This window comes from Lathamus discolor, chromosome 12 (genome assembly GCF_037157495.1).
Source record: "Lathamus discolor isolate bLatDis1 chromosome 12, bLatDis1.hap1, whole genome shotgun sequence".
NCBI classification, from domain to species: Eukaryota; Metazoa; Chordata; class Aves; order Psittaciformes; family Psittacidae; genus Lathamus; species Lathamus discolor.
Window position 1 is genome coordinate 12,758,512 of NC_088895.1, and position 20,978 is coordinate 12,779,489.

At 50.6% G+C, this 20,978-nt stretch overlaps 3 protein-coding genes across 6 annotated transcripts; 2 read left to right on the plus strand and 1 right to left on the minus strand.

Moving 5' to 3' along the window:
• The first annotated feature begins 3,791 nt into the window (after positions 1–3,791).
• LRRC43 (leucine rich repeat containing 43) lies at positions 3,792–10,689 on the plus strand. Of its 3 annotated transcripts, none has more exons than XR_010615556.1 (11): positions 3,792–4,275; positions 4,538–4,648; positions 4,787–4,926; positions 5,351–5,589; positions 6,351–6,529; positions 6,677–6,800; positions 7,004–7,143; positions 7,300–7,389; positions 7,661–7,858; positions 8,355–8,739; positions 10,529–10,598. XR_010615556.1 is itself a non-coding variant. In XM_065692557.1 (11 exons), the coding sequence occupies exons 1-11, from the start codon at positions 3,814–3,816 to the stop codon at positions 10,687–10,689; spliced, it is 1,944 nt and encodes a 647-aa protein (XP_065548629.1). In that variant the 5' UTR covers positions 3,792–3,813. The 3 variants fall into 3 exon arrangements, 2 of the variants coding, with proteins under 2 accessions (XP_065548629.1, XP_065548630.1); XM_065692557.1 differs by having other exon boundaries at positions 8,355–8,454; positions 10,529–10,689; XM_065692558.1 differs by lacking the exon at positions 8,355–8,739 and having other exon boundaries at positions 10,529–10,682.
• On the plus strand, positions 10,629–13,469 carry B3GNT4 (UDP-GlcNAc:betaGal beta-1,3-N-acetylglucosaminyltransferase 4). Its single transcript, XM_065692560.1, has 2 exons — positions 10,629–10,707; positions 11,589–13,469. The coding sequence occupies exons 1-2, from the start codon at positions 10,689–10,691 to the stop codon at positions 12,704–12,706; spliced, it is 1,137 nt and encodes a 378-aa protein (XP_065548632.1). The 5' UTR covers positions 10,629–10,688; the 3' UTR covers positions 12,707–13,469.
• A 2,676-nt stretch (positions 13,470–16,145) lies between these two features.
• Positions 16,146–20,253, minus strand: DIABLO (diablo IAP-binding mitochondrial protein). 2 transcript variants are annotated; one of them, XM_065692563.1, is made up of 6 exons: positions 20,178–20,253; positions 19,292–19,412; positions 18,827–18,955; positions 17,997–18,107; positions 17,750–17,846; positions 16,146–16,803 (listed from the first exon to the last, which is right to left on the minus strand). In XM_065692563.1, exons 1-6 carry the CDS (start codon positions 20,222–20,224, stop codon positions 16,589–16,591), a joined length of 720 nt encoding a protein of 239 aa, XP_065548635.1. In that variant the 5' UTR covers positions 20,225–20,253; the 3' UTR covers positions 16,146–16,588. The 2 variants fall into 2 exon arrangements, with proteins under 2 accessions (XP_065548635.1, XP_065548633.1); XM_065692561.1 differs by having other exon boundaries at positions 18,827–18,958.
• Positions 20,254–20,978: the final 725 nt, after the last annotated feature.

Consider the following 20,978-nt stretch of genomic DNA (forward strand, 5'->3'; position numbering starts at 1 on the left):
CATAAACTGTTCATATCTCTCTAAAATCCGCCAGATGTACATCTTCTTGTCTGCTGTTTTCATCCTCTGGACCTGGCTGTGATCCAGCTGTGGAAGGTCCTGGTTCTGGCAGGTGTAAAGGGCAGCTCGTTCACTCAGTGTCACGTTCAGCTGACGGATGCTTGCATTGACGAACTGAGTTAAGTTCTTACCGCAGATTAATTCTATGTCAGTTTTCAGGTCTCGCAAAATGTTGTAAAAGACATGGAAAAAGCAGCAATCTGCATCAAAAACTGGGCACGAGGGTATCTTCTGCACCATGTCTTTGGCCTGGGAGGCAGCAGAGAGCCAGCTTGCAGTTTGGGGTGTCACAGGGCTACACGTATTCTGTAGGGGAGGAAAAGGAGAGACATTATTAATCTTTAGGTTTGCATCTTTCCTGGTAATTGCTTTGTGTTTGAATGTCTGGGCACATCACACCTATCTTTCAGTTCGTGCATGCTTGGGTTTCTTTGTTGTTGTTCAATGGCTGTATTAACACCTACGCTCCTTTTATTGAGTAGGTATTGCACACTATCTGTGTGCAGCACTTTCTGTCTTAATACCCTGCTTGGCTTTGTTTTTTTTCCTTTGCCATATGGGCAAAATCTACTCACGCAAAGATGTGTTTGGGCCTGAGCATATTTTCATCTGCTTCAGCAGAGGTGGTTTTGATTTCAAGAATGAATTTGGGGGGAAACGTTTTATGTTGATTTGTATCAACGTGTTCCCAGGAATTGAGATCTGTCTGAAGCATTGACGCTTGGGTTCAGTGCACATTGTACCATACCCAAGCAGGACTTTCGGCAGAAGTGCTCCTGACTGCTCTAGTGCTAGGATCAGACCCAAGAGCAAAGCGATTCTCTCTATGTTTCCAGTGATCACCTCAAAACAGATGCCTGCTTCAAGCCCAATGTGACTCAGGAAGCCAAGAAGGAGCAATGCTCTTCATCTGGAAGATCAAAGCTAGCAGTTAGCTGAGGCAAAGTTGCCCGAACTTTCCCCAGCTGTTCTAGACATTGCTCCAACTCTGCCCTAAAATACTTCAATGTGAATGCCTTCCTTTGTGTGTGGAATATAGAGAAGAGACTATTTTAGGTTCTAACCCGAATGTTTTTCTTCAGATGATCTTTCTAGTATTTTATAGTAATTCATGAGATTTCTGCACAAAGACACACCAAATGCAAAATAGTACACTTACGTAGTTCTTAAACAAGGCAGTTGCTTGCCTTTCTATCACCGATGCTAAGGGCTTTATTCGGGTAGTAAAATGCTTCTGCATCTGTCCTGTAGTAATTTTGCTTCCTTCTGAGGTGGCTGTTGGTGCCAAGGAACCCAAAGGAACCAGTGAACAGAAAAGGAAGATTGCAAACCTGTTGATCTCTGCATTCGAATAAAGAAGGGAAGGAAGACAAGAACACGATGATCAGTCTCAAGCCTCTACATCATTTTTTGCAAAGCTTCCTGCTTTTGTGCGGCGCACTAAATGCCTAAAGGTATCGACATGAAGTGGCTGAGCTAATGATGAACACCAACCAGTGCAATGTTACAATGAGTAGCAGTTAAATGGTACCCACCTGCTCGGCATTTCATGGTGGGCTTGGACTGCAGCTGACTTGGCCGAAGGCTGGTTGGACGCTGGCGTTCGAGCTGTTTGTTGCCTGCAGTGCTGTGGATGTGACCAGCCAAGCTGCGTTTAAGTACTCTGGAGGTTTGCGTCAGTGGCTCCACCATGGGTTTTTTTCTTTGCTGGTGATAGTTTGGGGTTTTTTCTTTTTTGACAGATTACATCAAAACTTGGTTCGAATGAGTCTTTGCTGATTGTGATCTAGATGCAGTTTCAAACTGACATGGATGGTGTCCTGTATCATCTGTCTGGCTAGGACTTCAGGATGCTTGGCTTAGCCATCCTGTCTAAACCTTTGGGCTCTCCGAAATGGAGGAGTTAGAACATAAACTCGGATGTTGTTTTTCAAAACATGGTTGGAGCACATTGGTGGTGCCCAAAGTCAGAATCCTTCTGCAGAGTGAGAGTAAGAGTGGGCTAATGTGAGGAGTGAAAAAGCCATGAGGGGCTTGTGTGCAAGGCATGGTCAGGCCTCCAGGTCACCATGGAGATCCTTTTGCTGGGTGTCTGTGAGGCCTTCTCACATAACCTAGCAGAGGATGTCCAGGATCCCACCTCCCCATCTCTGTTTACCATCTCTCTAACTCCCCCAAGGTGATTTTCCTTCTCCAGCAGCTAAATGCAGGAAATTCTCATACACACCAAAACAGAGGGAAGTTGTCCCTAGGATTTAAGTACGAGGCTGTGATCAGAAGAGGTCCTGTAGAAATACTGATAGTTTAGGACACACAGGAGGGCAGAGGAAACGCGTATGAACGTACCTTTGTGAAAATTTGACACATACACACTTGTACTTCCCACCTCCGTCATAAAACATATCTGAAGATACGTTCTGAAATGTGTTGAAAAGTTGCCTGAAAATAGTCATAGATTCAAAGATGAATAAGAGAGAGATGTTTCTTTGTGCAGGGTGTGTAGGAACATCTCTATGAAGACAGTGATGGGTACAGGTGGCTCCTTTCACGTAGAAGGGTGATCTTGGAGGGTTGCTCGTTTGGAAGCACCAAAAATGCAGAGTTGTAAGATGTGTGGAAGATAAGTTTTGAAATGCATTGTAGGATGTGCAGAAGGTGCGTGAGCTTTCACACACAAGAAACCACTGTACATTGGACACTGCCAGGCCCCTTCCAGCTGCCTCAGATGAGTACAGCCAGGGAGGACCACACAAGGGATCACAGACATTCTTCTTCCAAGAGGAGGGGACATCTCCATGCAGCACCAATGGCAATGGGGCCCAGTTATTTGTAACAGTGATACAAGAGAGAGAAGCAGTGTTCTTAGAGCTTGGCTTTTCCACAAAACATGATTCAACCACTGCTGATGCTTCAAAGATCTGTGGAAGATTTGGCTTCATTTCCTACTGAGTCAAGGATGGCCATTTGCGGGGCTATTGCACCTCATGGCATGTTACTATCCCTGCACATCATTTCCTATCAGTACAGAGCTGTGATAAGCTGCTGAGCTGATAAGGGAGCAGATTGGCATCTCTCCTGTGAAACCCAACCCCAGTGGAAGTTCAGCTTTCCATCATGTAACCGCCAGATGCCACAGAGCATCTGCAGTTCATCTGGTGAGGTTTTGCTGACACAGGCTGCTCTGTAGGCTCCCTAAACCGGAATTTGTAGCCATTGTCTCAACACCTATCACTGGAAAAAACAGACCTCAGAGTGCAGAGACCTGAATCTGACCTGAGGCAGAGCTGTGGCTTTTGCTCCCAGGGCTCACCTTCTTTTTCCTAGCGTAGGGGCTGGTATTTTTAGCTGTGAACCTGGTTTTCTGATGGCCTTGTGCTGCTGTGGTGATGGTGGTGCCCTCCACATGAGTGAACAGCAGCATTGTTACAGCTAACTGAGAACCTGGCTGCTTCCTCTGAAACCTGAGTGACACTCAGGATGTGAGATGGCAAACGCTGTTATCACAGGTCCTTGGCCAAGGGACAGGGTTGATGCTGTACCCTGCAATTGCTCCATGAGGCTGGGAGAAACCCCCAGAATCCAGGGGGATATCCAGGAAACCAAGGATTTATTCCCAGCCTGGGGAGCTCAGTGCTGTCCCAGGCTGACTCCACCTGCAGGGCTTGGTCCTCAGGGCGACCACGTCAATGCCATCTCCTAGCGACAGGGACTCTTGTCACTGAGCCAGGGAATTCTGCTCCGGGCTGGGGCTGGATGGCAGCACCTGGTCCTGGCAGTGTCTCGGCTGCTCTTCAGGAGCACCTGAGGCACCTGACTCTGCAGGACTTCCCCTGTGGCCTTGGCAGCTGGGTAGGGTCCAGGGGGGGCAGAGCCATGGATGTGGATTGGGGTCTGTGGTCTGCAGGGCTCTCACTGCCTCTCCTCTCTCCCTCTCTGCAGAACAAGTCCCGCTTTGCTGCATGCAGGAGCCCCCACAGAGGCCAGCCAAGGCTGTGGGCAGACCAGGCCAGGCAGGAGGAGGACCTGCCACTGGGTGAGGAGAGCCCTGAGGCACTAATAGAGCTGCTGAAGGACCGACACAGCCCCTGGGCCCTGCCACCGGGCTGCAGACCCCAGGACCAGCTCCTGCGGGAAGTGGCTGTGCTGGAGCCCAAGCTCGTCCATGGCTCCAACGTCTTCCAGGTCCTCAGGTCCCTGCGGATCGTTGACAAGGGAGTAAGTACAGCTGCTGGTGCCTGTAAAGCTACCCATCTCCTAGCCAGGAAACCACATCTTCCTGTTGGGAGGGAAGAAGACACCTTCCCCATCCCTGGGACTCCCCAGATGCCACTATTGCTGCTGGAGTAGAGCTAGTGCTGCATCCCTAGCGTATGGCACTAATCCATGGTACACGTCATGTGGATCACCACTGCGTGTCTATGTCACCTTGGCCAGGAGGTGGCTCAGGGACATGTTGGCCAAACCCAACTCTTTGCAGGTGGAGGAGGTTGATGCAGGTCTGTTGCAGTTGCAGCAGCTGGAGGAGCTCATCCTCAGTGCCAACCACATCAGTAGGGTAACCTCAGCCAACCTGCCCCGGACTCTGAAGGTGAGCAAGCAATTACTTGTGATGGCAGGATCGGGAAGGAGGTCCCATCTGGGAACACAATGCAAGCTGAAGAGCTTGGGGGAATGTCAGGAACAGCTCATTGCAAAGGGTGTTTCTTGTTCTCTCTGTCCTGGACAGATTCTGGAGCTCTGCTGCAATGCTGTGGCTGATCTGCAGGACCTGTGTGCTCAGCCTCCTCCGGAGCTTCAGCACTTGGGGCTGGGATACAACAGGCTGTGCGGACCTTTGCAGGCCAAGTGCCTCACTGCAGCCTTCTGGTAATGCCATAGGCTGAATGTGGGCTTCCTGAAGGCCAAAGTGTGGAACAGGGAGATCACCTGAGGAACTGTTTTGACACTGCAGTTCCCATGTCCCAGAGCAGCTTACTCTTTCCATGTCCTTCCCAAAGGTCCTGCTGAGAGTCTGCCCTGGAAAGGATCTAAAGCTTAAGCTGCATCACCAAATGATGCAGTGGGGTGATTCATGGATACTAAAGAAACATGGGTTTGAGTTGTGGGGCAGACTGACAATGGACCATATGGCTAAGGAATTTGGTATTGGCCTCTTGAGATTGTACCATTGGATTCCCCAGTTTGACCCAGTATGTGCTGGGGAAACACAGTTTTTGTTTCTTTTTTGCCCCAGGATAGCAGCTTTGTGGGTGCTCTTTGCCTGACCTTCTTCTCTGGGTTCTCTCCTTAGGCCAAATCTTGTATCGCTTGACCTGAGCTTTAACAACTTAACAGATCTTCTGGGGCTGGTCTCCCAGCTGTCCGGTCTGGAGAAGCTCCGCATCCTGGTGCTCAAAGGGAACCCGCTGGCTCTCATTCCCACTTACAGGGGCTTCCTTGTGGATAGCCTGCCCAAGCTCTCCATCCTCGATGACATCCATGTAGGGTTTGATGAGAGGCACCAATTCCTTGGTTTGGCAAGTCAGCCAGGTCAGTCTGCACCCTTTAATTTCTCTGTGCTGCCTCCATGTTGTGGAAGGTGGTTTCATCGTCCTCAGGACAAGTGCTGGATCCAGTATTGACTTCCCTCTTGCCTCTCCTCAAATGGAGATCTTTCTCTGTGCTTTTTTACCCCACTAGTACAAGTGGGGAGACAGGCAGAGGACCCTGCAGCAGTGTAATTACACTCGAGGCAGTTTTAGCCTTAGTCAGGTGCAAAGATTGCAAGAACAACCTAGTCCTAGCACCAGTTTGGTGCCATGGTCCTTTGCCATCTTTGCTTCCTAGATACTGTCTGGTTTCAGACTGTCTTTTCCTCTCCAGCTGCTGAAAGAGGAACATCTCCCCTGGGGAAGATGCTCACATGGGTGCTGCACTGTCCACAGAAAGCAGTGCCACCTCTGCAGTGTGGCACATCCCCGACTGGGATGAGAGCAGGGGGCACCCCTGGGATAGGAAACCCCTCTTGATGGCCCCTGCTTAACGACTTTAAATGCTAGATGTGCTCTTTGGAGCCAGAAGTGTTAACCAGGGAGGCAAAGCAACCAAGACAGGAGATGTTTGTATGGCTTTGGAGTGACCCCACGTGGCAGTGGCTTGTCACAGCCTTAGCACAGGTCGGCAGGGAGGGATGCCAGATGGTGGGACACATCCTTTCCTGATTTCCACCGGTGATTTCACCTTGCTGTGTACTGTCCTTACTCTGGAAGGAGCACACTGCAGCTTCATAGCAAGATTGTCTTTCCTTTTAGAGCTGATGAGGAGTGAAGCACGAGTGGTTGTGAGTGTTGGGGACATGAAAGGAGTCCCTGATCCCAGCACTCTTCAGCAGCTGGCAGATAACTCTTACTTTCCAGTGATCACCTACAGCTACTGTGTGACATATGAGTTCGTGGAGGGAGAGGAGCTTGACGATGGCAGTAGCACTGAGGTTTGTGCTTAATAGGGCACCTGAAAGCAACAGGCAGTGGCAGGTCACAGCAAAGGGGGACTTCACCTCCCAGATGCAGAGCTCTGCTGCCTGATCCTGGTGCAAACACAACTGGACATGCTTCCAAGAGATCCGCCTCTGTTCCAGGTAACAAAAATCCATGAGAGTCTCGAGGGGGCCACCTTGGGTGTGCACAGCTCAGCTCAGGACACAGGAGAAACAAAGGACCAGCAGGACCCTGCAGCCACAGAGCAGCCCAAGGCCAGTTCTGGTAAGGAGGAATTCTAAGTCTCCTGCCTCACTGCTCAGGCTCTTCCTGGCATATGGTGGCATCAGGATGTCCCTTATAATGTTGGCTGCAGCTGGGCTGCTACTGGGACTGATGGATAATAAATTGGCACTGGTCATGTCCCGGGGGTCCTTCTGTCCTCAGGAAGGAGAGCTCTCTCAGAGCTTTTTTGTGTCCCTGCACAGCAAAGGTGTTTGCCACCCCTGGAAAGCCCTGGAAAGATACCATTGAGTACAGCTACAGGAAGGAGCATATTGTTAAGGACTTAATGGGGCTGAAGTCCTACCTGGCGGCTGGAACAATTGTCTCTGTTGTGGAGGAGAAGGTGAGTGTGTGGCAGAGCTGAATGAAAGGGGAAGCAGCTGCTGGGAGGCCCAGCAGTGGTGTGTTCTTTCTGGGGTGCAGCCTGAGATGCCAGTGACCCTGGGCCAGAGTCCTCGGGTGTCCCAGCCCTAAAACTCCAGCTCCTTTCTCTGGGCAGGTGCTGTCATGGCCTGTTGAAGCTGATCCAGAAGAAAACATAGACAGAAATAAGAAGGCAGGACAGAGGCAGCAGAAGGATGGTGCCAAGGTAGGTGCTGGGAGAGCACAATGCCCAAATAACATCCAAGTTGCAAAAACACTGGTGGGGGAACAAGAACCCTTCTCCTGGATCAGTTTAGTGTGTCAGGACCTCGCTTCCATCCCAGACCTCTCACCAAAGTACCCCCTTGCTGTGGGAGGAAGGCAGCAGCAGTTCTACATCTTGGTCTGGTTGCAGTGGTGGGCAAGGGGTTGTTTGCTGTCTGATAAAGGGTCCCCAACCCTCCACTGAGGCTTGTCCTTGTGCTGGTGCCCTGCAGGGTCCTGCACGCAAGGACAAGCAGAAAAAGAAGAAGTCCTGTGAACTCCGTAGTGACCCTCCCATTCGGAAGACCCTGGGGACCAGGAAGGTGACCCTGGAGACTCTGCTGGCCACTGGGGACCTGGTGACAGCTCTGTGTGACTTTGGGATCCTGGTAGCTGAAAAACCACAGCAGACACGAAGTGTGGAGGAGAAGGTAAGGAGCATGTTCTGGGGCACGTAAGGCAGAGCTGCCAGGGATGGGCAGTGCTGCAGGGTGGGATTCAGCATATCCCTGCCTGGGCATCCCTCCCATGCATCCCTCAGTTCTCCTCTCCATAAAATGGGGCTGAAATAGCCCTGCTTGAGCACCATCTGTTGATGCTGGTATCCTTACTTAGTGTTGATATTAGCAGTAAGTACTGCTACTTTTTCTGGGCCTAGGAAAATAGGTGAGTTTATTTTTCCTCTTGAGAATATGAAAGCAACCCCTCCTGCTTCCTCTGATGCTCTCTCAGCATGGCAGCACACACCAACTCACACTTTCTATTTCTTGGATTCTTTTACTCTGAGCATCCCCTCTGCTGTGCTTCTGCTTCCTCTCACCTCTTTCCTCCGCCCTTTAAATCCCTGTGACCTACCTCAGATGGTGATGGCAGTCACAGGACTGAATATGAGCAGTGAGTTTCATCACAGCCTAACTATGGAAATAGCTCTCTCCACAGGGCAAGAAGAAAAGCAGAGACAAGAGCAAAACCCCCAAAGCAGAGAGTAAAAGTCAGGCCAAACAGAAAGCTTCAACGCCTGCCAAAGGTGACAGAGACTGGGGCTGGCTGGGAAGAGGGTGGTGAGTGTGATGAGAGCAAACAGCAGCAGTGCCCAGCCCAGAGGCTGGTCCCAGCACCCTGCCAGCTCTGTGAGCAGGGCGCTTACTCACATCCTGACCTCCGGACTGTGAACACATTTATTGACTGTGGGGCTGTAAGGTTTGAATACACACACCCGGACACATTGAATCCAAGTCTGAGCAGCTGTCCTGGAGCGACACACACCTACAGGCTCTGAGTGCCAGGGGAGAAGGACAAAGCAGATTCTTGGGTGAGAGATGTGGTGCCTGCTCTGTTGGCTGCCAAATGTGGCTGGTGGTGTGGGCTGGAGCGGGCAGCTGGGGCCAATGCTGTCTGGGATGCATAATAAGGTCCTCATCCATTTCCAACACGCATCTCACAACACTTTGCAGAGGGGATTATTGTTCTTTCTGGTTTAGAGATGAGATGCACAGAGAAGCACCAGGTTGCCCCATGGTGGGGCTGGGAGCAGACCCCAGTCTGCTGTCACCGGTGAAAGGACCACCCTGGCCCCTGACGGCTGTCTCGTGCCTCCTCAGTGCAAAGCTCAGCATCTGCTCAGCCAGCAGCGTTGCTTAATCTGTGGAGACAAACCTCACCCTGCCTCTTGCAGGTTATTTTTCCAGCAATCTTGTTTTGACTACAAAAATAGCAGTGCCAGCACATCAGAGGGCTAATGCAAGAGCAGGAGGAAGTGGGGGAGGGCAATGGTGAAAAGCTGTTTGTGGGTCAAGGAGAGCATGTTGCTGGTCAGGCCTCCTGTGTCCCCCTCCTCTGGCATCAGATTTAGTTGCTAACTTAAGGGTGAAATTAACCCCTTCCCCAAAGCCTGAGGCTGCTTTTCTGTGCCCTGTTATGCGTCTTTGGAGGGCATCTGCAGTCCTAGGCTGTGTCTGCGCTCAAGGAAGCCTGATGGCTTCCCCAGCTACCTGAAAAGAAGGTAAAACTCTCTGAATCATTGTTCCCCATAAGAAAATGTGTATTTGCAGTATATGACAGGGAGGTGCTGTCAAACATCTAAAGTTTAGCAGTGGTGTTTTCTACTTACTTTCCACCCCCAGTGCCTGTGGTCAGTGTGCATGCAGGAGGTCTTCAGGTCTTTCCTTCAGCCTGAGCGAGACCAAACCCTTGCTGCAGGGGTTGTGAGGCTGGGGGTGGTGTTGGGTGCACAGAAAGCTGCTGTGGACACAGGAAACCCAGAGTGATTAGAGGCTCCTGCTTAATTTGGTGTCCCCTTATGCCTGCGCAGGGGGAGGCTGGCTGCAGCATGGCCACTGGGTACTATTTCAGACAGTGCCTAAAAGCCATCTGCCTCCCCCAGCTTGTGACACCCAGTGCCAGCAGCATCCCACAGTGTGCGCTCTGCTGTCACTCGCTATGACACCCTGATTGTGGCTGGGGGGCCCTGGCTGCTCCGTGAGTCACCACACTGCACCGTTTGGCACTTGCTCATCACCTGAGTACCACGGACCACCTTGGATCTGTGGCCATGGCTATGCTTTGAGGCACTGGGGTGGGTCCCAGCCCTCACTCCACTGTGGCCGTGCATCCAACCAGACTGCATAAGGACCAGCACTCGCAGCCGGGAGCTGGGGCTGATTTGCATCCCTCAGGCAGTAAATGCACACAAATAATAAGTCCTCTCAGAGGAATTGGGATCCCTTCCAGGCAGCTCAAAGAGGAAAGGCAGCAAGCTTTGTCTCAAGTGAACAATATGCCCGGACATTGAAGCGTGTCTTCGGAAGTAATCTCACGTGGGTCTCATTTTATCCCGCGCTTGATTTTCCAGGATCCTTGAAATGATTTATTCTTGCATCTTATTTCCTAGGAATTATAGTGGAATTTAACAACAAAAAGCAAGATTGCACCCATCAATTGCCTGCTTAAAGATGCATTTTGGGCTTCTTACACAAAGCCATATTCAAATAGATTTTCCCCCAAGGGCCAGAAGCCAGTGCAGGGGCATTCCCTGCTGTGCACTGCTGCTTCTAGGGTGATTTACTCAGTCAAAACAGTGACAGATTTACATCTTTCCGCAGGAAAAATCAAAAAGAAAGGCTCCAGTGTGCTGGAGGAAGGTCAAGGGCTGCAGCCAGTGCCACTGACGGTTCAGTTCCAGATGCAGCTGCTTCGGTGGCCCCCAGCAGCCAGTACTCAGAGCCAGGAGAGCGTGGCCACAGCGGTGGGGAGCACTCAGTGATGTGTCAGCAGTGGAAGAGTGAGTGGGAAATAAACCCTGTGGGGACGGCACGTGGAGCCTGGTTTAGCTGAATTGCCAGAGCCGGGAGATGCCCACGGGGTTGTGGTTGTCTGTGGTTGTCTGAGGCTGCTGCTGAGCTTCTGCAAGGAAGCTGCAGAGTGCAGGGGCTGGTGTGCGGTGTGCGGGGTAGGGTGTGCAATGTGCTGTGTGTAGGGTGGGTGTGCAATGTGAGGGATGTAGGACGGGGGTGAAGTGTGGGGTGTGCAATAGGTGATTGTGCAATGCAGGGTTATTCAGTGGGTGTTCAGTGTGGCGTGTGCACTGCAGGGTGTGCAGTGGTGGTTGATCAGTGCAGGCTGTTGTCAGTCCGGGGGTGCAATGGGTGGTTATTCAGTGTGGGCTGTGCAGTGCGGGGTGTGCAGCGCGGTGGGTGGCTGCTCAGGGCGAGGTGTACCATGGGTGTGCCATGTGCGGAGCGCAGTGCCCTGTGCCCAGTGCTCAGTGCACGGCCCATTCCGGCGGGGGCCGGCGCGGGGCTGGTCCATGTGCAGGGTGCAGCGCCCTGTGCCCGGTGCTCAGTGCACGGCCCATCCCGCCCGGGGCGGGGCTCCCGGGGGCATGCGGGCGCGCAGCGGCTCCCGGTGAGTCTCGGCGGCGGCGGCTCCGCAGAGTGGAGCGGGGGTAGAGCCGGGAGTAGAGCCGGGCTCCGAGGCCGGCGTGCGCGGCTGAGCGGGTCCCGGTCCCGGTGCTCCAGAGCGGCCGCAGCGAGCCCGTGCTCCCCGGCAGCGCTTGGAGAGCCCCGAAACCAGCCCGGGACGCGTCCCTCAGAGCGGCGGGGGCAAGCAGGAAGTGAGTGTGGGGGGCTCATTGATAACGGCTTGTCTGTGCGTGCCGCGCAGGGGCTGCGTTCTGCACCATGGGCGCCAGGATGAAGTCCCTCGTGCTCTACACCGTCTCCGTCACGCTGCTGGTGTGTTTTCTCTGCTTGAAGAAAGAGGCAAAGCTGTCAGCGTCGTCGTCGGACCAGAAAGTGGAGGTAGCAACTCACAAACCGCAGTCTGTGCTTCTGAACAATGGGTGTCTGCCAAACCTGACCCTTGACAATTCTTCTCTCACCCTCCCGGAGTCTCACCGTGTCTTCTTAACATACAAGCACTGCCGGCACTTCTCGGTCCTGCGGAAGCCTTCCAGGTGTAGCAAAGAGGTGTTCCTCTTGCTGGCCATCAAGTCTTCCCCGATCAATGTGGAACGGAGGGTGGCAATCAGGAACACATGGGGGAAGGAGATCTCCGTTGGTGGCAAGCGTGTCAGGCTGGTATTCCTTTTAGGGCACTCAGAGGCCAAAAGCCAGGTACAAAAGCCCCTGCACCAGCTGCTGGCTTATGAGAGCCGGCAGTTTGATGACATCTTGCAGTGGGATTTTATTGACAGCTTCTACAACTTGACCCTTAAGGAGCTGCATTTCCTCCGCTGGTTCGTGGAGGACTGCCTGCATGCCAGGTTTGTGCTGAAGGGTGATGATGATGTCTTTGTCAACACTTACAACATTGTCGAGTTCCTGCAAGAATTGGACCCTGAACAGGATCTCTTTGTTGGGGATGTGATTGTCAACGCCCGTCCCATCAGGAACAGCAAGATCAAATACTTTATTCCAGCATCCATGTACAGAGCCACCTTTTATCCTCTCTATGCAGGTGGAGGGGGCTATGTCATGTCTAGGGAGACAGTGCGCCGCCTCCAGAGCGTGGCAGAGGGCACAGAGCTCTTCCCAATAGATGATGTGTTTGTGGGAATGTGCCTGGCAAAGATGGCAGTGACCCCAAAGAAGCACCCTGGCTTTAAGACTTTTGGGATCCAGAGACCTTTCAGTCCTTTTGATCCATGCTTTTACAAAGGACTGATGGTTGTGCACAGACTAAACCCAACTGACATGTGGATCATGTGGACGCTGGTAAAGGACAAGAGCATCAGGTGTGCGGTGTCCTTAACACGCAACTATGGAAGGGGTTGGAAATGAAGCTACTGATGAGCACAGGAGGATTGTGACTGGTGATAGATACAGGGTACTTAAACTAAAAATCAGATTGTGGTAGAGATGTGTCCTTGACTAACAAACTGTACTTGAGCCATGGTGTTTGTCTGCAGGAAGTCTTCTGTCGGTGGGTTAAAGGAGCAGTTGACTTGTCACATGGTGGGGATGGGGCCGGTAGATTGCTGGGGCATGGAGCAGAGGCTCGGCTTGGTTTCTCCCAGCCTGGAGCTGGGGAAAGTCACAACTGCCACAGGCACATGAGTGAGCGGCTACCTGCTATGCAGGTTCCCCAACACCTGTGGCTGGCCACAGATCAGCTTCCTTTCGGGAAGTTCGTGGTGACTAATGAGTGACACAGCGCTTGAAATGACTTGAAGGAGTGGAAGAAAGGTCAGTGTGTGCTGCTAGGTCTGCTGCTGTCCCAGGCCAGCAATCCCAAAGGTCCTACGGGACAGAAGGAGAAAGGGAGTGAAGTGAGGAAGAAAAAGCCTTAAAGACAGATTCCACAGCAGGGTGATCCAAGGCACTGACTGGGCTCCCACTCAAGCCCTTTGGATTTTACAGAAGTTAATTTTTACTTGCACTGGAAGCTTTTGCACAAACACTTTTTGATTGGGTTTGAGAGGAGTAGTGTGTCTTGAATAATCACAGTGGTAGGTAAGAGTGGCTGTAGCTTTCCATGTGGTGTGGGAGGTATATTTGTGGTGTTGTAATGTTGGGTATAAATAAAAGACAGCTTTGAAAAGTGTTTTCCTAGGAGTATTCTTGGGTCGCCTGAAAGCAAGGAGCACCAAAAGCCAGAGAGGGCTGAGATCCCATGCTGGGTATTTGCATTAAGGAATCATTGCTACTAAAGAGGATGAGGTTCTGTGGAAATGGATACTTGCTGCTTCCTTTCCTGTGCGCAGGTGCCCTGTCCAGATAAGATGCATTGTCACAGAAGTGATTGATCTGTGTGTTGGAATCACTGATTTGGGGAAGGATCAAGTATTAAACTCAGATTTGGTGATACTTCTGTGAAGTTTATTGGCTTCAAGGTGTGTAGATGCTAGATCTGAAGCTGCTGTGCATGAGCAGGAAGCAGCCTGGACTTCGAGCAACCTGGTTGCATGTCTGTGGCAGGGACTAGATGACCTTTGAGGTCCCTTCCAGCCCAAACCAGCATGTGGTTCTGTGATAAAGGCAGCAGGTAGAGAGGAACTGTTTGATTACCCAAATCAGAGCAATTTGTGTTGTGCTATTGTCACTGCTGTTTCTGGTGCCAGCTGCCCTGTGCTCACTGCCTCACTGCCCACCAGATGTGAGCTGGAGCTTTCAGAGGTGCCTGGGAAGTGCTTCCAGGTCCTTGCTTGTGCTACGGAGAGACCAAGGCTATCTGGAGAGCAGGGATGTGATGTGCTCTCAGGGCAGGCTGCCTGTGCTGCTTTCCGGGGGGCCTTGTGTGTGTGACCTTGGGATGAGGGACTCCTGGCACTTCTTGCTGCCTTGGATTTCTAAAGCACTGGGTGTAGCTCTGGCTTAGCCTCCCATAGGGCAGGAGTTACCACTCTCACACAAGCTGTTTCTGTGCCAGGTGTGAGGGTTTGCCTGAAAATGCTCTTCCAAGGGATGAGCCTGTGTGTGGCTATCCTCTGTGTGGTCTGCTACAAGCTGCTGCTGTGTCTTCTCACTGCAGCCCTTAGAGGGATTAATAGCTGTATGAGGTGTACCTGAGAAATTGGCTACACGTAGTTTCAGACGATGTTGGCTTCGTAAACAAGGCTGAGTATCAGCAGCAAACCCAAGCTTCTGGGCATTGCTGCTTCTTCCAGAGAAGAGGCTGGGGAGAATGGGTACCATGGTACCCTCCAAACTGCTGCAGCAGCTTCTTTCTGATCCACTCACTGATTCCAAATGCAAACTCAGTAACATAACGTAGAGCATGATGTCATGTCTGTTATGGGCTTAGCTGTATGGGCTAACCCCCAACAGGCAACTATCACTTCCTAATAAAGTGTGGGACTCTTTCCACCCTGGTTTGGAGGCAATATGGAGCCACTTGTGCTCCTCAGGCCTATTTTGGCTTGACTGAACTGATTCCTGTCACATCTGAAGGTTTGATGTGTGTGGGGTATCTTACTTCCCAGCCTGTGTCTTGGGAAGTAAGAGTGAGGAGTACAGTCAAACAAGTGGGGCAACAGGGGGCTGAGAGCATGCCCTGAAAGGGAGAGAGTTGCTTTGCAGACTCCTGTAGCAGTGCTCATCTGTACTAAACCGTATCTATGCCATGCAAGCATCTGTGCAGTTACTGTGGCATCCTGAAAGGAACACAACGTGCACATACATTTGGGTCAGTGGCTTGGCAGCCATTCTTCAACTGCAGCATGGCACAAATTGAGCAGCTATGGTTAGAAGCTGACCTGGAGTTGCCTTTGGCTCTTGAGGGTGTGCTTGTGCCCCTGCTGCAAATAATCCTCCCCTGCTAGTGGGTTTTTATCTAATGCTTTGGCCCAAAGCTGTGTTTAGGACCTCCTGACTACCGGCACAGCAGACACTGGCGTCTTCCTGTGGGCTTGGATTCTGGACTGTGCCATCCTCCTTGGACACAGCAGCATCCAACGAGGAACAGGAACAAGGAAAGGTGGTTTAATTCCTCTACTACTTCATCTATAAATGTACAGCGTTGTGCAACTGAGACTGCATTTGTTCTAAGGTGAGGCAAAATGAGACACGTACAGAAAAGCTTATGCTACACCTGTGTCAAGCACAAATCAGTTCAGTAACAGCAACCTTGACACAGGTGTAGTGCATGAGATGCTAATTCCTGGTGAAAAACCTGGTTAATGTGTGTTTTCTTACAAAACCTGGTGAATGGGGATTAACTGACTCAAATCAGCAGTGATAAAGTCCTAGTGGATGCTGTTACACAAATCCATCTCAGCTCTAAGTTTCTATTGTCTATACAGTTAATATTGCAAATTTCACATTCAGCTGTCAGGTTAGCAAATGAGCACAGTGAAAGGCACCTGTGGTTTTGAAGCCTGCACCAAAACATTAGGCTTGCAAAAGGAAAGAATTATTTTCCTGAGACTTGTGGTGGAAAGCATTCAACCATGTAAAACTGGCTTTTGCTCACTGCTCTGTAAAGAAATACACAGCAGTTGCCACGACGACTTTGTTTAATAACCACAGGGTCTTGAAAGTCAACTCTCCCTTTGCTTCCTAGGGGAGGCAGCTGTGTTGCAAGCGGTGACTCCTGGGTGGAAGCAGTTGCTGCACTGAGCTGCAAAACTAAGAGCAACCTGGGGAACTGCACAGGGCTGCAGCAAAAGTTTCCCCTGATTGCAATTAGTGTAATTTAGTGCAGCTGTCACTCAGCTCTGTTACAGTTCCAACAGAAAATAGTGCTTAATCTCTTATCCAAATAAGCACACTCACAACAAGATGCTTTTGCACAGTTTTAATAAAGGTACCTTCTAACAGACATCATTCACTTCACAAGTTAAAAATAGTGACTTTTAAATACATCTTTGGCTGATACCCAGCTAGCCTCTAAGTTAAGAGAGCTGTTACAAACATATCATGAGTGGCAGGACCCTCCCAGCAGAGAGACTATTAACAACCGGCTATCCTTGATAGCAATCTTCACATTTGCATAGTTAAACATTTAAATAACTGAATCCATGAGTATTACAAACATGGTAAGCCACAAACAAGATCGAGGCCTTTCAGATACTTGGAACTGACCTGATTTGTAAAGCAGTCCTGTCTGAAAAATGGAATCGCAGGCTTATTTCAGCAGTTTCCCACTATCCCACACTGAAAAGTTTGGGACCCTTGAATCTCTGACTGACTCTCACATGTTCCAAGGTGACATCTGAATTCTTTTCAGTCCTCCCGCAGGTAAGGGTCCTCACCTGCCTCTGAGTTTCCTAAAATACCCTCTGGCAATGAAGAATCCTCTCCTTGAGCTTTGATGAGCTCTTCTGTTTGAGCTTCAGCTAATTTGGTCTCTGCTTTCTGGGACAGCAGTCGCACTTCTTGTACCTGGGATTTCACCAGCTGAATGTGGCTGCGGGCTGACACTGAGGCTTGGTCTGCACCTGAGGTAATGATTTAAATACAGAGGGTCAGAGGAACACTCAGTAAACCTTCAATTAAGATACCTACTGTGTATAATTACAACCTGCTTTGCTAAGTGTTTTGATGGCTCTTGGGCTCCATTAATGCTAAATGCATTTGCTGTTCATTTATCTTCAACAGCAGTTTGCCTGCTTTGAGGTTATTTTTTGCCCCCTTGAACTCTTCCCACCCAAGCGGATTACAGCCAGTGTCTGATCAGAGCGATCAGCTTGTGGTAGTGGGTTGTAGAACTAAGCCCAGCCATTGTGTGCCAGGAACCTGCAGTCCTTGTCCAAGCACCTACCAGCAGTAAGAGTATCTGTGGCACTGCTGAACTCAGAATGCCTTCTCCTCCTGACAGACTGAGTGTTCTCCAGGCCCTGGCAGAGTCAGGGTGTCCCTGTATGTTCATCGCTTTTCTCCCCTTCTCCACTCCAGTAACTTCGCTGATTTACCATAAGCCAACCCATAACTCAATCTTGGAGCTATCAAGTCCTAATCTTTTTGTGAAAGGGTGTACCCAGGCAGAAAAGACCAAAATGAATCTCTTTCCTGAGTGAAAGGCAAATATTCCCACTCTTTAACAGAAGTGAGTCCATCTGGAAAGATCTGCTGGACCCTCCTAGGTAGCCTTATTTCTGTGGCTATATTTGAACCCACTGCATTTAGAAATGACTATATGCTTCCTTGAAGCATTTTTATGGCATGGTTGGTCTTGATCTAAACCACATGTGAAGTTTCCAGGCCTAGTTCTCAAAACTCTACTTGATCTGTAGCCAATAAAACAGAAGTTCTCAGCATCTCTTAAAAACCAGGCATTAGTTGTAAATTCCTGTGTGAACTGAACAGGTACTCTGGGTCTCTCACCTCCATTTACATGCAAGAAATGCTGCCTAAATGTGAGGGGAAGGACATCCTCAGTATTACCTGACTGATATGCAGCTTCTGCTGCCATCTCTGAAAGACGTAATGCTGTCATCCAGCTGGATTCCAGCCTTAGGTATTCCTCCTGCTTCGTTCTCACCTAGGAGTAAAACAAAGTGTTACTTAACCAGATGTAGCAGTATCTGGACGCTCTTCCAAATAGCACCTTCCTGAAAAGGTGAGGAAGCAAGAGGAGTTTCTGAGCAGTTTTAGGAGGCAGATTGCTGCCTGAAGGGAGACGACTGCTTACATCAACTCTGGCTCCTATCACCACCTGCCAAACTGCATCCACCTCTTCTGAATTCATCTTCCCAAGAAGGTTTGCGTATTGCTTGTAGAGAGACACCAGTGTATAAACTGCCTGCAAAGGAATCATTTCAGTTGCATGATGATCTGTACATCTCTGATGCTGTCTCTGTGTTAACTGATATTAGTACAATTGCTGAATGCTTCTAAAAGTGCTTCGTTCTGAATTCACTGCAGTTTTGGGGGGCACTGACAGCATTTGCTGTCTGCCTACAGCACTGCTGTGACCAACATCTCTTTATACGCTTGCCATACTAATAAGGAGGTAAACTGGAATGCAAATATTTTACTCAAATTGGCACTTATTTGTAAAATGAAAACTCTGCCTTCTTATTTCAGACTTAAATATGGCTCACTCCATTCTTCTGATGAAACTCAAGTTCATAGTCTTAGGAATGGGCACAGAAGGTAAATAAAATACCTAAGAACACAGGGTGGTGCATCCTACTTATTCAGTATGCAGGTATCCAATACCTGTTATGAGTTTCTTTAACCCCAGTTCTGAGACATGGGGCATTCTGGCTTAAGTTCAAGCTCAAAGCAACAGTCTAACAAAGCTAAAGGTAACTTCTGTGTTTGGTGTAGCAGCACAGGGAGCCCTACCCCACTGTTTCCTGGAGACCTGACCTCTTCAAACCCCCACATCTCTCTTATTAAAAATAATAAAAAAGTCAAAGTCCATTCCAAGTATGGTTTAACAGTTGTAATTCGTGTTAAATAGTTTACTATTTCCACTGCTGACTTGCTAGCACAGCACACAATCTCTCAGCTTACCTTTGTATACTCTGTCAATGCTTCGATCAGTGCGTATGTTGTTTGAGAGAGGAGTGTTGAAGTGCTGTCTGTGACCAAGGAAATTGCTCTTTTAATCAAAGCATCGTTGCTGAGCGAAACCACATTCTGCTGCTGAAAGACAAAGATATCTGCATGATCTTTTACCCTGACTTTCATGCGGATGCAATAAATAGTAATAAGGAAAAGCACCACTTAGTTATGAGGTTGGACAGCCCAATTCTTGCTGCTGTTTTACCACTGTAAAACAAGACAACTGTTTCTACATGGTGTTATTTCCTCATTCCTGTTCCTTAACAACCACATCTTAAACGCCTGTGATCCCCAAGCAGGAACACAATTCCAAGGACAAGTAAAACGCACTTTGTAAAATGCTAAGTGAGCATTTTTGAGTGTTAAACTGTTTGTAATGAGCAGGTTCTGCAGGCACCACTGCTGGTACCTTACCTCCACAATGGGGACAGCGCACAAGGACACTCCCAGCCCCACTCCCACCACTTGGTGCCATCGGCCGCTCACGCCCGAGAGGCAGCGCCTCCTGACACTGGCCACAGCAGGGAAGCTTCGTCTGGAAATGCAAGAAACAAAGGTGAGCACAAGAAGTAACCAGTGTGCAGTGGGCAATAGGTATCGGAGAGGGAGGGAATACCTACGAGCTCTCCTGAGTGCCCTACTCTCTCCTGAGCTTCTGTAATGCAGCTATGTAATAGTGAATGGGTAAGTTTGGTTTAAATTCTGTTACATAACTTAGTTATAAGTGCAAGAAAAGAGACAAGCACAGTAACTAGCACCTCTGAGAGTGCAAATGTATCTTATCTGGTACCAACACACTGCTAATATTGCATAATATTGAGAAGCAGGTTAAAAAGCATGCTTAAAAGTGGTATAAGGTACATGCAGCTGAGGAGTATGGCTGGCAATAGTTTGCTGCAGCCCAGTGCACTCAGGGCCTCCTGTGGTCAGTTTCACTGACACCCAACGTTGTGCATTAGCCTGTGGGGTCAGGGCCTATCTCTGAAATACTCGAGCAGAGCAGCATCCTCAGCCGTGAGGCTTCTGCTGTTGCTCTGGTGTCCTCTTTTGCGCTGCGGGCTCTTAACCTACATTCCCTCAGCGGCAAGCGCTGCGTGGATACCACAGCCTGTGCTCCCCCAGCAGCGCTGCGGCAGCGGGACACGGCGGAGGCGAATCTCTGTGGCACAGGCCGCCGCTCCAGCCTGGCTTGAAGCGAGTCACAGCGGGCGCTCGGAGACAGGGACGGAGCCGGGCGGCGGAGCCCATTGCACACCCGCCCGGGCCCCACCGAAGCGCCCCCGCCCCGCGGAGCCGGTACCTGAGCAGGGAGCAGCAGCTGCCGAGCCACCGGCTGCCCGCCGCCATCTTGGGACTGGGCGGTGCGTGGGAAGTGACGTCAGCGCGCACGCAGGGGCGGTGGCGGCGGGGGGGGGGGGCTGGTTTTCCACAGCATGACGCATGCGCGGAGGGCGAGCGCGTGGGGCTGTGAGGGCGGCCGGGGCTGTGAGGGCGGCCGAAGCCGGCGGCGGGGTTGAGCGATGGAGCCTCCGGTGTCTCCGGTACCTGCCCGGGGACCGGCGCCGGGGAGCACAGCTGGTGCTGGGGGCTCAGCGCCGGCCGCGCAGGGGCGGCTCCTGAGAGTTCCCGTGCTCAGGGACACCTGAGGGGCCGGCCCGGCTCAGCAGGGAGCAGGCCGCAGCTGTGTCAGGTCATCAGTGATGGCTGCGACCGCACGGACCGGCCTACACAGGTTCTGCTCCACACCCGCCTCCTCCAGTTTGTCTTTGTTTTACACGTGTATATAATGCTGCTTTGCTTTCGGCCCGTTCCACACTAGTGATAATCCGCAGCTTCTCGGTGATAATCCGCGGCTCTTCCAGCAAAGGTTTCCTGTATAGTTCCGCATGAAAGCCTTGGTCAATTGAACCTACTCTATTTATAGCAGAGATTCTGTTCTCTGTTACAGTTCATTCAGTGCAGTTTACTTTCAAGCAGTGCTGCATCACAGGCACATCTTTCAGCTAATTCTGTGTTTTAAGCATTTGCCGAAAAGCACAGCACACTTGAGAGCACCGAATAATAAGCCTGTGGATAACGTGGTGTTGGTGCCCCCCATGAA

Coding starts and splice junctions, on each gene's coding strand:
- LRRC43 (XM_065692557.1), top strand. CDS start 3,814: ATGGCAGCACCTGGTCCTGGCAGTGTCTCGGCTGCTCTTCAGGAGCAC. Junction 5,590..6,350: donor TGGTTTGGCAAGTCAGCCAG/GTCAGTCTGCAC, acceptor CTTTCCTTTTAG/AGCTGATGAGGAGTGAAGCA. Junction 7,144..7,299: donor TCTCTGTTGTGGAGGAGAAG/GTGAGTGTGTGG, acceptor TTCTCTGGGCAG/GTGCTGTCATGGCCTGTTGA.
- DIABLO (XM_065692561.1), bottom strand. CDS start 20,224: ATGGCGGCGGGCAGCCGGTGGCTCGGCAGCTGCTGCTCCCTGCTCAG. Junction 18,959..19,291: donor GCGCTGTCCCCATTGTGGAG/GTAAGGTACCAG, acceptor TTTGTCTTTCAG/CAGCAGAATGTGGTTTCGCT. Junction 17,847..17,996: donor TGATAGGAGCCAGAGTTGAT/GTAAGCAGTCGT, acceptor TTTTACTCCTAG/GTGAGAACGAAGCAGGAGGA.